The sequence below is a fragment of the Grus americana genome, chromosome 9, assembly GCF_028858705.1.
Source record: "Grus americana isolate bGruAme1 chromosome 9, bGruAme1.mat, whole genome shotgun sequence".
Classification (NCBI taxonomy): domain Eukaryota; kingdom Metazoa; phylum Chordata; class Aves; order Gruiformes; family Gruidae; genus Grus; species Grus americana.
The window spans coordinates 27169207-27184928 of record NC_072860.1 but is presented as its reverse complement, the minus strand read 5'-3'; the positions used below and the strand labels follow the sequence as shown (position 1 = coordinate 27184928).

The 15722-nt window shown below is 38.7% G+C and overlaps 1 protein-coding gene across 2 annotated transcripts in view; it reads left to right on the top strand.

Annotated features, from left to right (window-relative positions):
- The window catches only part of RSRC1 (arginine and serine rich coiled-coil 1), a 165473-nt gene that overhangs the window by 62002 nt on the left and 87749 nt on the right, over positions 1-15722 (top strand). For both annotated transcript variants that reach the window (XM_054835884.1, XM_054835883.1), the window contains one exon: positions 11588-11624. In XM_054835884.1, coding sequence (XP_054691859.1) covers positions 11588-11624 — 37 coding nt within the window. The remainder of the gene's footprint in view (positions 1-11587; positions 11625-15722) is intronic.

Sequence of the window (15722 nt, the reverse complement as noted above, 5' to 3'; positions counted from 1 at the left end):
ATGTTTTCAAAATTCATCTGGGCGTTAATAAAACAGCCTTTCAGAAGAATTTGAGTCTTCTGCTTAAAACAGAAGGATCTTTGTGATGCTCTCCGTGACTCAAAATATCGAAAAAGATGTACGGAACTCTAGAGTCCCGTAGGATAAGATGCATTTGATTGCTGAGGAGATACAGCGGAGGATGCAAATCACACAGTTCAAACATAGTCATGGCGTAGTTACTGGAACATTAAGTTGTAACAGAAACAAACCGTTTAATTGTGAAATACAACCTGAAACTCAAGACTCTTATGACCCGAAATGCTACAAGCTGTGTTAGCTGAAGTAGTTGAGGAGATAGAAACTGAATATTCTGGGATCGAGTAGATCTGCTTTTTTCAGGAGAAGGAAATTTTTTTTCCATGTACAGGACTGAAAACCTGTGCCCGTCTGACATTTAAACATAATTTAAACATTTAGAGTATATTCTGAGTGTGCCCCTGCGTTCCTTAGGGAGATAAATTCAGGCCAGATGAAAGAATGTAGAGGAATTAAACTAAAGCGACAAAATCAAACTGCAGGGACACAAAGAGGAACAGTGAAAAAGCATTTACAAATTGGATTTTTATACCTCCCAACAGTGATGCCTAAAAAAGCACGAGGTTTCAGTGTGCTAAAATTGGATCAAATGCAGTCCCAAGCGGTGGAATGTCAGTAAAGTGGCACTTTGTGGGTCTCAGCTGAACTTCACCGCGGTGCCAAAGTGCTGCACACATCTGCAGTAATAACGGAAATGCGCCACTACCTTTTTCTTGGTCTTTCGCCTTAAAACGTGCGTGTCCGAGGACTCGGGTCATCCCGGCCTTTCGTCTGAGCGCTGGGGATTTGTCAGTTGTCACTGCTAGAAACAAATACCTTTTCTGAAGAATTACTCTGCTGCTTATCTTAGCTCTTTATTCCGAAGGTCTGCTTCACAGAACAGAGGGTGGCTTTAGGGTTTTTGGGTTGGTTTGGGGTTTTTTAGAGGTGGTTTGGGGTCTTGGGGGGGGGGGGGTTGTTTGTTTGTTTGTTTGTTTTTTAATCGATTACTTATTTTTAACCAGTACCAGCATTGTACTGCTGCTGGCTAGAGAGGAAGGAAACACATCCCACTTTTCTCTGGGAGACTCCTGGGTTTTTGGGACTGTATTTGCCTTGCCTAAAGCCACGACCTGCGGTTTGAAATCCATCTGTTCACTTTCGATGAATTTGTGCTCCAAGTGCAACATCTTGTGCTCTTTCAAGGCCCTTCCAAAGTGGGTGAACTTTTAATTCATTTTTACTTTATATTCTTCCTTTTCAGGAAGGCAGGGGCAGTAGAGTAGCAAAAATGACTATGTTCTACGCTACCTAAACACAGGCATTAGGGTTTGGGTTTGGTACAGTATGTTTTTTGATTATAAGACCATCTCTCTGTTTAGAACCTCTGAAGAGGCTCGTGAAGCGCAAAGAACAAACCCAAAGCCTGCGACTCCGCCGGTACCTGCTGGTGTTTAGATTTCTCATAAAAGAAACTCTTACTGTAAAGGAGAATTTGCACGAGGGGTGTGTAGAAAAGGTTGTCTGACTGGTGATGGATTATAAAGATGATGAAAAATCTTCTTTTTCAGGTATGCAAATAGCATAAGAAGTGACTGGCAAGATGGGTGCCTGAGTTTGAGGAAAAAAATATTTCCTGTTATTTAAAGAAAGTAAATAAAACTTACCTACAGATGGCTAGGGACAGTGTGCTTGTTGGCATTGATTGTGGGTAACAGACCTGAGGCTGGGTAAGCTTAACTCAGTTAAAATATTAAATATAGGTATTAGCTTTGTTCTGTGAACTGAGATCTCTGGGGATTTGGGGGGGGGGGGAGGGAGGAAAAAAAAAAAGATATTTAGTGATTTGTTTCTAAAGTTAGTAGAGATGATTTAAATCGTCGCTGTAGAATGTTCAATAACAGAATGCGTATCTCTACAATACAACCTCAATGCGCGGGTAGTGTCTTACAATATGAATTTTGAGCAATGAGCAAAAGCGTGAAGTGGGTTTTTTTGCAGAGATTAGTAGAAATTTGTGTGTCAGCAAATAAGTTTTATATACTTAATAAACTTCCAAAAGGATGAAATTGTATAGCACAGAATCTAAAAAAACCCCAAATTTACAAATAATTAATACAGACAAAATCTAGATTAACTTGCTTCATAGGTAGAGTGCCTTTAATTGGTAACTTTATCAAACATTTAATGAGGTTAATGAGGTTATTGTTTCCCTAAGCACAATTTTCTTGAGCATTTACTATTTTTTTTGTGCAGTTTAGAATGAATTTAGACAAAGATGGATCCGTTCAAATACAGTGTCATTTCAGTGTGTAGTGAGCTGTGTATTCTTGAAGTATTCACAAAACATTATTACAGAGCTTGTTTAATGCACAGAGATAGTTTAAAAAAAAAAAAGCTTGAGGTTTCCATGTGTGCCTCTTTTTTTTTTTTCTTTTCCTCTTTTTTTTCTTTTTTCTCTCTCTTTTTTTTTTTATCAACAGACTGAGGGCCTGAAGGAATAGAGGAAGTGAATGGACACCAATGTATCCAAATATCTCATTTTGCCTAAAAGCAAGTGCCGGCAGATAAATGCCCATAAAGGGATTTCTTTCTTAAGCCCCGTGGATTTTTTTTTTTTTTTGCAACTTTTTGTGTGAGTTAGAAATGAAAACCATTCATCTAGTGCCCCAAAGAACGGCCTTATTGAATGGAATAACAGTGTAATGTACCATTGAAGGCAGGATTGAAAGTGATTATCTTGTTAACTCTTGACAGTTACCGCCAGCTTGAAATAGAACTGGCAGGCTTGATTTGCAAATGAATTAGAGCTTTTTCATTTTGTGCCAGGATCATCTTTTTATATTCTGATATGACAGATGCTATGTTCAGTGCTTTTGTTTCTCTTCAGTTTTATACTTGCAAATAAAAAACAAAAGATTCTGATAGTAATTTTATTTCCATCTTTTCTCTAGGAGTTTATTCTTTGTCTAGAAGTTTTTAGCCTTATATCTTTCAAAAATTTGTTTAAGAATAGTATTGTTCCTGCAGAATAAAATTTCATTAGGTTAAGTACAGTAGTAATTGAGTGAAAGAGGAGGATTTAGAAGCTTTCAGAAAATGGAAAATTGATTGGACTCAAATTGTTTTAGTGCTTAGAACATTTAAATTTTCTCACTGACTTACACTTAAATTTAATATTGTTCGATACTGAGAGTTGAGTGCAGCTGAGGAAAATCCAACATTTTAAATATTTATCCTAACAGTATGCTAATAGAAATACATGTGTAATTAGCTTCAGACTTAATGCTGATAAACTGTGTTTATATTCTGCAGTCATCCAAACACAGATGGTAAGGTGTTAGGTATGATAATTATTGTGCACTCTTTATATGTTCCTCATTAACCTGTAACACTCTCTACTAGTCCGGAGAGTTTTTACTAGAGTTATGCTTACCAACATTAAAACTTGCTCCGCTTTGTTTAATATTCAGCGCGGCGTTCTGTGCAGTTACACTGCTGGGCTTTTTGCTACTTTTGTAATCGGTTTTGTACTCTGAGGGTAATTAGCAGCACTTCCTACTACCGCTAATGTCCATTACGGAAATGTTTTCATACACTTTCACCTACAGGATGTGTTTTAATTGAATATCTACTAAATAATATTACAGAAAAGGTAAAGCAGGCCAAAGTTGTCTAATTTATTTAAGACTGCCAAATAATTGGGTTAACAGAGACAGCGACATTCCAAAGCCTGAAGCTTAATTGCTTCTGTTTGCTGGGGATGCAGACGTTGATTAACAAGGTTTTACTCCTTGTGAAGGGAACCCCCTGCACACGACGGGACCCACCCAACCAAAACCCAGGGGAAAACCCAACAAAACCCACTCCTCGTATAACAACACCAAGGTCTGGCATGTTGTGGGGTCCTTTTGAATTGCCAGGTTTATCTGAGGAATGGCTTGAACCGGCAACCAGGATAAAGAAACCAGCTTTGATAATTTGTAGGATGTCCATATCTGACCCGAAGTCTTGGTTAAACACAACTGGGAGCTTTTTGGAGTAGTTATTTTGGCTCTTGTTTATCTGAGAAATACTTACACAGACAAAGGATTTTTTTTTGTAGGGTCTATTAGAAAATTGTTGGTTCTATCAACACTGTATTTTGGTATTTCCCCCCCCCTTTAGCTTCAGTATTTATTTCAATTGCATAAAATCTTGAATTTTACTCTGTGAGCCAGGGTTATATATATTTTTTTTCCCCCTCTTGAATATTTGATAAGGTCTCTTGGGTACTGATTTTTCTTCTCTCTAGGATAACATATTATGGAAATTGTTTCACCTTGTGTCCTGTTTAAAGTCCCTGGTTTTAGCATGATTCAATTTACCTTGCATTATATTCTACTGAGTTCTTCAGCAGTTCCAAGTCATTCTGTATGTGTTTGTGTGTGAGTGACTTCTGCTTTTCTTCCTGCTTTTGATAAGTGACCTTCATATGATCTTCTTGAATCTTTATTACATTTAAATTAGTAATTGGCCAAACGTCTTACCATTTTTTTCCCCGAGTGAAATAAATTCTTTGGTTGATGGGAGCAAGGCAGCCACCGAGCACACCACCACCAGCTTTGGAGTCTTTACACTTCAGGATCAGTTCCAGACCATTTGAATCTGATACTAAGAGCGAGCAAAACAACATTCCACGCTTTTTCAAAAATATGGTGGGTGCATTTTCTAGCAGCCAGAGTGAAGGATTCTCTAACCGTTCCCTAACCCTCTCTGATGTTGGCATTGCACCGCTAAATTATTTTCACTATTTTATTTCGTAGTCATTTTATTGGTTGCTTGGATCTTCCAAAAATGGAAGAAAACAGGGGTTTTAGATATAAGAAGCCACAACTCTTAGAGCCATTGCAGCTGTCAACAGATTCTCATTGAGGTGCTGAGAATCTTTTGTAATCTATGGTAGTAGTAGATTGCAAGGATTTTGATTTTCATTAGTGGTAATATTGTTTGGGTATGTTATTTGGTTGCTTTCAAAAAACTGAAGGGGTTTTTTTTCCCTTCATCTTTGTATGAGAGGCAGGAGGAAATAGCTTGCTTTTATGGTTTTCTCCTCTTGCCTTTTGTATACTCCCTTTGACGTAACTTCCACTTATGGCTACAAAAATATAGCCCTACTTTTCAGGTTTTTCTTTATAACCCAGAGGAGGTTAAGTAGTAGTGTTGAAGAGTAACGTGGTTGTTGGAGTTCTGTTTCTGCGCGTTACGTAGTCTTTGCCGGCAGTTCTGCCAGACCACCGGTGTGGTATTGGACCAGCTTGTCATCGAAAGTCAGTAGGAATGAATTTACCTGTTCACCCCAGAGAATCAGCACTATCCTCTTAAAAATGCTATCAAAGGAGAGGACAGGCATCGGGCTTAGATTTTTATGTAACCTTTGTTGTGTCTTCCAAAGCCTGCTGAAATAAGTATCTATGGTCTGAAGTCAGATTTGGAAACATCAGCCTATAATTTCACAGACAACACAACAATACAAAACCTATAAAATTGTGGAATGTGACGGGGGTATCTGTTTCTAAAAACTGCATCCAGGACTCTCTGAAGTTGAAATTCAAGCTAGCTTAGGGAAGAACTCGAAGTATATAATACCTTCTGAACAGTCAGCGTGCAAATGGAATAGTTTGTATTGATTCTAGTTGTTGCCAACAGTAGGGAGAAAATATTTTATTTTCTGTACTAGCTTTTATTTTTCTGGAGTTAAACAAAGGCATGATCTGGCCATGGCTATTTTACTCTTGATGTCTGGCACATTCTTTGAGCTTAACATTAGTCTGTGAAGCTATTCCAGAATATAACATGGTTTAAATGTTTGTGTAAATTCATCAGTGAACAGCGATAAGGTAACAAGTGCATCGTTCAGGCTACCATCCCGTTGTGATTAAACTGTGTGTGTATGCGTACACATGATGCCTTATTCCAAAATGTGCATGTGAGATGAAAGTTAGAAAAAAGTTAAACTTCAGTGGGAAAAAACGTATTCCTTTTTTTTTTCTTCCTCCTCTGAAATTCAATACCTGGAATACCTTCAGTCTGATTGTACAAACTTTTAAGGTTGAGGAAAGTAAATCCAGCAAAGTTTGAATATATAAAATAAGCAGAAGTAAGGGAGCAGTTCTCTGTCTTGGGATATCCCAGCATAGAAGTGTATAATCACGTGGAAAACTAAATTTGTTCTTCCCAGGAAAATACAGGGCCCAGCTCTAGTCTGGCCTTTAAACTCACCGTTGAGAGAGAGGATCTTGCCACAGGTTGGCAGAGTTGTAGATGGAGGATTTGCACATTTTGAGAAAGAAAGGAAATTGTTACTGGCTGTTGCTGGTGGTGTTTGCTGGGATTTAGTGAGAAATTTGGGGTATTAACAATGCTGCTAGTTAAGTAGTCAAGGGTAGTGTAATAAATTCCTTATCCGAATCTGATTTAGATGTTAGATTATTTTTTTTACAGTGCCTACTGATAAGCTAAGCATCTCTTAGCAATTCAGCTTTGAGAAGACTATGAGTGTCAGAGGCAGAAAATGATGAGGCGAAGCCCTCATTGAATTTGAGATGCCAATCGCTAAAATGAAGATGATACAAAAAAAAAAAAGGTCTAAAAGGTCTAGAGATAGCTGACTAGTCTACTTCTCCCATAGCTGTCACCTCCACTATAGTTGTGTTTAGTAAGACTGTTCCTCACTTTGGCCATGTTGGGTCAGCGTGGACTCCTCACTGAAGAAGCTCAAGACAGGCAGCAGCTATGATGTTTATGGCAGTAGCATCACTCACTTTCTTCACCATACCCCTTGCTGTAATTCCTAACATCTAAGGCATATTTTTGTTCATTTCTGTCTTGTCTCCCTTTATCTACCTTCAACACAGAGGTTAGGGAGGTAGGAGAAGGGACTAGGCCACCACGCAGGCTGGGTTTAGCATAACGTGTTTATCCTGTTTTGTGTTGCTTGTATTGGCGAGGGTTTAATATATTGTCACCTGCTGAAGTTCATAAAGAAGCTCTGAAGACTTCTGTAGAGATTCAGCTGTTTGAGGTTGTTTATCTGGAATACAAGTCAGGATTGATAATGTGAAAGAAAAATAGCAGCTGTGTGTGCTACTGAGAGGAAGATCTGTGGGGAAGGCCATTAGATGACAGCAAGCAGTAGAAGCATGTTAACGTGAGGATGAAGAACAGGAAAACACAAGGTTGTTCCAAGAACATCTTTCACTATGAGTTTCCTCATCCAAGAGGAATACTGGAACAAAAATGGATTAATTTAAAATGATACTTGACAGATTATTGAAAGTATTATGTGATGTGGTTGTTGAATGATCAAAGAGATTTTTGAGACAAAGCTCTATCAAAATTATCTGTAACCACTTGGGCCAACACTGCCTGATCAACAGCGCTAACGCGTTGGCGTTCGTGAAGAGTGGAAAAGGCCTTTATTCGAGGCTGCGGTGCGACCTGACCTGAAATGCTGTGTATGACCTTGTTCTTTGCAGCTTGTAGTTAATGTTGTGGAACTGGAGGGGATTCTGCCAAAGGCCTTGCTAGTGATGAGATGATTTATTTATTCATTTGACTTCTGAGGAGAAAAATCAGACATTGGGACTGTTTAGTGTGGAGTTCAGGCTACTGAGACGGTCAGGGGCTGGAGCACTTGCCTTGTGAGGGGACCTGGGGGTGGTTCAGCCTGGAGAAGCGACGGCTTTGAGGGCACCTGACAGCAGCCACGCAGCCTGATGAGGAGGGAGGTCAGTGAGGAAGAGCAGCCAGGCTTTTGGAAGTGGTGTGTGATGGGAGGAAAGATGCAACCAGCACAGATTGAAAGAAGAGGTGTTTGGACTAGCTGGAAGGAAAGACGCTCCTAGTGAGGACCTCTGATCAGGAAAATGCGATGCCCAGGGAGATTGTCCTTTCAAGACCAAGCTGGATCAAACTCTGAGCAGCCTGGTCTGGCCTCACAGCTGACCCTGCCTTGAGCAGGGGTAGGACTTCAGACCTCCAGAGGCCCTTCAACCTGAATTATCTGACTATATCCATACCTATAGATAATCCATTGAATTATTCTATGGCCTGTGGACTCTAACCAAAAAAGATGGCAAAGAAAATTATTAACTACAAATATAAGGGAAGTCTTGAGTTGATAACATCCTGAGAGGAACCAAAGAATGTGGACTGCTGTGGTTTGTTTTTGCTTGGAATAAATTTTTAAAAATGCAGGATATTGCTAGTTCGATGCTACTAATCTGAGTAGCAGCACAGATTACGCTCTGCTCTCATAATTGCTTTTCATTTTAAAGAGTATAAAAGACCTACTGATAAGCTTAATTGCCTATTTTAGTGATAAGTAAAAATATTTCTGAGATTTCTTTGGGTTTAGGTAGCCTCACAGAAATAAAGTAAATGACTGGCATTGCAGTATGGTAGTAAGACCGTAGCTTCTTGAGGGTACTGTGCTCCAGAGTACTGCGTCTACACGTACCCGCTCATTTGTTTAGCTCTGCTGTGCAAAAACAAGCATTAGTTCTACAATTCCTGGGTGAAACTGCTATAAATTTATTAAAAAATAAATTATGTGTGAAAGTGTAAATTATTTTAGAATAGCTAAAGTTCAGATATATTGAAGATATTGAATATTAATCAGCTCCCTTGATGAATGGTTAGTTTTATATGGGGACCTATTTTTATGAACGTGAAGATATGTCCAAGTTAAAATCAGGATTTTCAGCAGGTGCTAGTGAATATTTTTATTTTAGTTTAGTTTAGTGGCAAAGGAACTAGCACTAGTAAGTTAACACTACCTCAGGTAGTTACCTACAGTATGGTTTTAAGTGATCCAAAAGCTGTCTACACTTAATTGAATTCTTGGCTTGTTCTTACAGGTCCCTCATGACCATGATTCAAATTTAGCTCAGCTGCAGTTTTTTCCCCTGCCGTTACCAAAAGCTAACATTTGGATGAGCCTGAATATTATGCATACTGGTTTTAATGTATGATTAAAACTAACTAGTGTCTTACAGCACAATTTCTTGACTATAGGGGGGAAAAACAATTCCAGAGCTGCTTTGATGGAAAAAAGAAAAACTAAAGAATGAACTCAAACTTGCCTAATGAACCAAAAAAAAAAAAGTGATGGATTGGAGACTGTTGAAAAACAAATACGTATCTTGTTGGGAATTGTGTCACATGGTGTAACAGTTGAGTAAAACGTTATTACCTGATGATGGTACAAAATTAATATATCTTTCTCATGGTGTTCCTTTATAGAAGTATTGTAATATCGGGTGTGCATCCAACTGTTCTTGCCTTTTATTTATGGAGTTTTACGGCATTAACGATCAAGGTGTTCTGTAGACCCCTAAGGTTATGTGTTAGACTGAGCCGTAGCAACAGGTCTGATTGTGCATAACACAAGATTTGAAATATAGTGTTAATGAGAGTCTTATTTGTATAATTATTGTTTAACTAGAAAGATAAAATTCTGCCATGGCTTCACCAGTTGTCGTTGCTGATCGAGGCACGGCAGCCTCCGGCTGGCAAGAGGTTTTCATTCGAAGTGACAAGTGCCACAAGGTTTATTTAGGACAGCCTCAGCCTTGTCCTGGTTAGTTTGATAATGTTCGCCTTATGGATGTTCAACCGCTGCATTTCCTGCGTTAGAGCCTTGTGTTACACCAATATTACTACCTGTGCTGCCTCAACTACAAATTGGATGAACAGCCAGTGACACTTTTTCAATATTATTACATTAAACCAAGTGGATTTTGATTGATAACCTAATATTCAACTAATGCAAAACATCAATCATGGCAAGTATATTAATTATTTAATATTGCAGTCTAATTCAGAAATCGATGTGCTGCATGAGGGGAAGGGAAACTCGCTGTTCCCAGAAGACTTAAGACAGGGAATGATTAAAAAAAAAAAAAACCAAAACACCAAACCCTGCTGTACTCTTGTGTGTTAGTTCGATACAAATCTTTATTCATTTGCCAATAATCTCTTCACATTTTCCACTTTAGGACCTTTTTTATCAGTTTTGAGACCTATAATTGAATTAAGTCTGCTTTCAGCACAGGGCAAAAGGAGTTGCACAAATATTGATGGAGTCGTGATGGGGACAGCACAGGAGACCGAGCACTAACAGGTTTTATACCATTAGTTGGGAGCTCCTCGCATCAGCCGCTTGGATCCTGCTTCCAAAGTCGTGACATGCTTTAAGGTCATTTAACACCTCAAAAATAGATGTGGGAGGTGATTTCTAGTTAAATACTGTTTGGACTTGGATAGTAAGTTCTTATTCCAAATGCAAAATATTGGTGTAGGGAAAGTGCATCTTTTTCCTTTGCTTCATTCGTGATACGTTCAAGTAGCACAAAAAAGAGTGGCAGACTTTTTTGGAAAGCTCTATGAAATGATAAATAAAAGCTTTCTCTAAAAAGTCTAATATACAATGCAGCAAGGTTGTAAAATATGTAATTGAATGTAGCCTTATTTTCAGTATTTAGTAAAATTTCATACTTCACATCATGCCTTACGCAGCCTGCACTCACTGAGTATTAGAGAGAACGCAGTTGGGGTTTTGCTCCTGTGGTTTGATACAGTTGAATAATTTGTTGGAAAATCAGTATTATAAATATGTACTGCATTATATAGTTCAGTAACCGAATACCTGAAATGCTTGTGGGGTGGTTTCTCCTAGCTAGCCATGGTTACAGCCCATCTTCCCCAAAAGGCACAGTTAGGTTTTTGGAAGCGGTACAGCCTGGAGGCAATGGAAGCGGAACCCAGGCTCCTTGTTTAGTGGCTTGGGATTTGGGGATTTCTTAATTTGTTTTGCTTTGGTTTTCTTTCAGGTTCTGGTTTTTTTTTTTTACATTAGCAGGATGTGTTAAGGATTAATTTTCACTCTGAATTCTCTTTGCTTTTCCATTTGTTCTACTTTGATAGTTTGGGCTGGGGTTTTTTTGTACTTGTTTTTATGCGCCGTTGCTTCGTTTTGTGTCTGTACGTCTGTATGTTTTTCAGCTGTCAGGAGTCAAAGGCAAAGTTTCAGTGTGGCTGCCACGACCTAGGTAGTTAAGACATGATTCATTCATGCCATCACCTTTGTAAACAGTCACATAATTTTACTATTAAAGTAGCAACAAAGCAGAACCGTGAGCCACTGAATGTGGATTTGATAAATAGCATTATGCACTGTCCTGTTTTATGAATGCCAGTATGAATAGGGGGATAACTATATTAAAAATGTTGATTTAGAAGTGAGTGTCCTCTTGCGTTGCTACGGTTTACAGCAATTTCAGGGCAGGTAAAATTTGAGGGTTTAAATAATTCTGTAGTTATGCATTAGGGTAATTGATACTTTTTATGTATTGTGATGATTAAGATATTAAAAGTAAAAATTTTACATACTCGAGAAACTACAGGGCTTTGACATTTCTGAGTTAAACAGAAATCATTGTAGACAAGGGTTTAGCAACTATTTAGAACTTTTGTTCTTCTGTTACAGGGACTCTGGAAACATCAAAGCTGGATTAGAACATCTGGTAAGTTTTAATTTTCTCTTGAACATTTGCATCATCTTTGATATCTGCATTCCAAATGAACACTTTTGAATGAGCTTTGAATACCTTGAATTGAGAAAGTCAACCATTTCCCAGAGGGTCAGCTTACTGTTATTATGTGAAGGCACTTACATTTTCATTTATCTTACCATTTCAAGGGAATTTTAATTTTTTTAAATTACTTTTTTTGATGTAGAGATGAAATAAAACGGACTGCAATCCGTGGATTGATGATTGCCTTAATTATAAACAAAAATTGTTTGGTGTTGGATTTTTGGCATATCCTGATCTGAAAACAACAAACTTGTGATAAAAAAAAAAGACACACAATCAAATATTGCATGCATAAATACGGCATGTTTTAGCAATTTGAAGTCTTTGAAAGAAGTGCACAGCTTTGTTTTTTCTCTTGTCTTTGCTTTATGAATAATGTATTGACTTAAATTCCATTCAGTGCTGCAGTATAAAATAATAACTGAGATGCAAAATATTTTTTGTTTAAGTAAACATATTCAAACCACAAGTGATGGCAAGGCATACTTAGCATTAAAAACTAATCAGTTGATCAAAAATGAAAAAATACAATATTGTCACAAGTCTGAAGCTCACTGAGCCTCGGATGTTAGTATTAGCAATCAGCAGAACATTAAGTAGTTCATCTAAACAGATTATTAAATCCCATTAAATCAAAATATTCACATTAATGGCACATCTATCAGTACATCACGAGAAGTGTTTAAACTCATGTTTAATTTTTTCATGTAATAGCTAAATAATATATACTGTTCCACAGTGCTATTAAAATAAAACCTTATCACAATGTAGTGCGTGAGCATTTGAAAAAATTGCTTTTCTGTTGTTACTTCTCATTTTGGGAATCACTTGGGAAATATGATTTGTAGGAGCTTGTGTACCAATATCTTCTTGGAGTAACGGCGGGATGAAAAGGATGTATATTCTGGCACAGTTGTCAACAGTTTCCCCTTTATAATGGTGGCATATTAAATGTTCCATTGCAACTAGTATTTTGAATCCGTAAATGGAATAAATAGCTGAGTGTTATGAATAGTTCTTAGAGCAGTTTGAAAATTAATCTTGTTTGCTGGTTTCATTGGTATCTTGCATGCTAGTTGAATCTCTTAAATAAATTTTTGAAATGTTTCATTCCTCTGCTGGTGTCAGGTAGTTGTAATCTGATGGGTTCAGAGAATTTTTCTAATGCATTATAAAGATGCTGCAGTCTTGACAGATGACCATGGCTGGTACTTTTTCTAAATTGGGAGTGCTGCGATAGCTGGAGCTGCAGCTCTGATTTATAACGTCGGGTGCAGAAGGAAGAGGCTCTGTGGGCTTTGAGTAGCCTGGGGTGGGGGGGTGGACCAGGAATGGTCTTCAGGAGTGTTCGGGGTTCTCTGGGATCTGGGGGGAAACGCACTGGAGAGATTCTCTTCAGGGTAACGATGCCTTCAGTTCTTGATGAAGTAACTCGCTATATGTTTGGATAAAATTTTGTCTTCATTAAACACATTAGCTGCTTTGTATTTCCCTGATGAAAGATCTGTCAAAACCCTCCGGTTTTGGCATTTCTTTCCCTTTTCCCTGCGATCTTAGAAAATCTGTCCCGGGAATGGGTGCTCAAGGAAATTAACTGTTTCCCAGGACACCCACAGATGGGAGTATTCATGCTGGAAACGGTTTTTTATTTCTCAGCGTTATGTTGGACAAGTTCACAAAGACCTTTTGGACTCCAATAAATTATAGGGATATTCCTCAGAAGAATTAAGCAACAGGATTGCTCTGGTTCTACTACTTTAAATCACTGCATCTCCAAATACTTGTAAAGAAGCCTTTTTCCCCCCCATGAAAAAAAGAATCTTTATATTGATTGGGTAATCTATTATTTAATCCCTTCTGTAACAAAGGGCGGCTGACAATTTGTGATGTAATCTTTGTGGGGTCTGTATATCCCCATAGGTTTATCGGCGTGCGTATCCCTTTCCCCTGGCTGCAGCCTATTGTACCGCTTGCCCCTGTTGAAGCAGCTTCTGTCGTCCTGGTCTCTAGCATCTAGCTACCCACGGGAGTGAAATATAGTGTAACAACTGCTGTTAAAAAAAAAAAAAAATTGGTAAATATTTTACATATTGTTACTTGGAAATACTTCCAGTTTAAAACCAGATGCTTTTATAAACAAAAATAGTTTCTTTGTAGGTTGGAGAACTTCCCGGCAGGTCCATGTGCCGGTTCGCAGTCGGTCAGAGCTGGCTCTCCTGGGGGAGCTGCTGCTGGCGGAAGAGTTGTCCAGGGGGTCAGCGCCGCGCTCCCCGCTGACCACCCACAGCACATCTACTCCAAAACATTTATTTATTTTATTATTATTTTTTTTAGCTAGTTAAGAAACTGCAAAGTTCTAAGCATACGGGAGTTAGTCTTGTATTTCCAACATTTTGGTGCTTATTGGCTGGATTATGCTTAGCTAATTCCTCTTCCAAGTAACAAATTTTAACAACCTGTAGAAACCTTGGAATAGATGATTATGTATCTGCAACTCTGAATAGGTCCTGTTTTCTATTAATAGCTCTACTAAAAAAGAACCATGGAGCCATACGTGTGGTTTATTCATTAGAGATACCTTATTTGTGTCTTTTGTATAACATTTCAAAGCAATAACCTGCTTGTCCTTGTGGTCAAGCAGCAGAGTCTGTCCGTTTTAAATGATGGAGAGCAACCTGTCATTAATAGCTTGTTTAGCCCATCAGCGGTTTGGAAGAATAGAGTTACTGTCTGCCAAGAATGCAGGCGCTCCCCGTGTTGTGTGTTAATCAATAACCCCGGCAGGGATGGAGGAAGCTCTTGCGAAGACAACTGTCGCAGTGCTTGTGCGTAGCTCTGCCAAGGAAGCTGCTGGAGTTCACTATTTACACTTCTAGTTGCATCACGTGTCACAGGTAGTGTATATCAAAGTCACGAAGTGGTTAACTAATACTGGTTCGCTCCATCTGGCAGCCCTTTGGGGTTTTTTAAGAGATCTTTGGCAGAAAAATTTGCATAAATGATGAAACAACAAAAAAACCCCATCCCAAAACCCCTACCCAAAAAAAGCTCCCCTCTTTTTCCAGAAAGTGTTAATACTTGTTTACTCGGTATCACTTTTTTTTTTTCCTGGAGCTTGGTTTCGGTGGTCAACTTCTCACAGATTTTCACTGGCTTAGTTTCAGACTTGTGGTGATTACAGCTCAGTGGTCCTACTATGGCTACAGCAATGTCTAGTAGAATTGTTGGCTTTCTAACGAGCTATAGAACCAAGCAGCCAATTATTTGTGTTCACAAACAATTAATTAACACTCTTAATATGAGTAATTATGTTTATCTTGGTATCCTGGCAAAATTCCATGCTGGTCAATTATATTCTGCAAGCTTGACTTCTCTCTTATTGAAGAAGTGTCAGGCTGAATGGATGGTTGGGGTTTTTTTTCTCCTATTGAAATTGTATTTAATTGAAAATAAGATTTTTCACAATTTTTTTTTTAAAGGCATTTCTTTCTCACATGTCCTTTCATAAAATGCTAATCATCAAAACCTGAAAAAAAAAAAATTCCCTTAGAAAACCCCCGTGGGGTTCTTGGGGAGTTGTAATTTTGATGCCCATTCTTAGCTTTTGACCGGATTCCCCTCCTGGGTGAGATGCCTGGTGAGGCACAGAGAGGATGGTTTTAGCCCAGGAGATGGGAGGCAGATTCGAGGAGAAGGGGGAGCATGGCCATGGGGTACGGCAACGGCAATTTAGCATGGAAGTCACTTTTTCCGTCGTGAGAAGAGAGGGCGTTCTGTGAAGTCCCCCTGCTCCAGCACAAGAATAGACCCGTGGGCAAGGGGTGCACGGGCCGGGTGATGGGTTGGCTGAACCTTACAACTTCCTTTTCTTCCCGTTTGGGCAATGGGATTAGTACAGACCTACGATGGGGTGGGAATCTGGAGCCATCTACTTCAGGAAACAGTTGTGCAGAAAGTCTTCTGAAGGTGGGAAATTATCATGAAATAAAAATGTACAAGTAAAATCTTTTTCTGTCATCAGGTAGG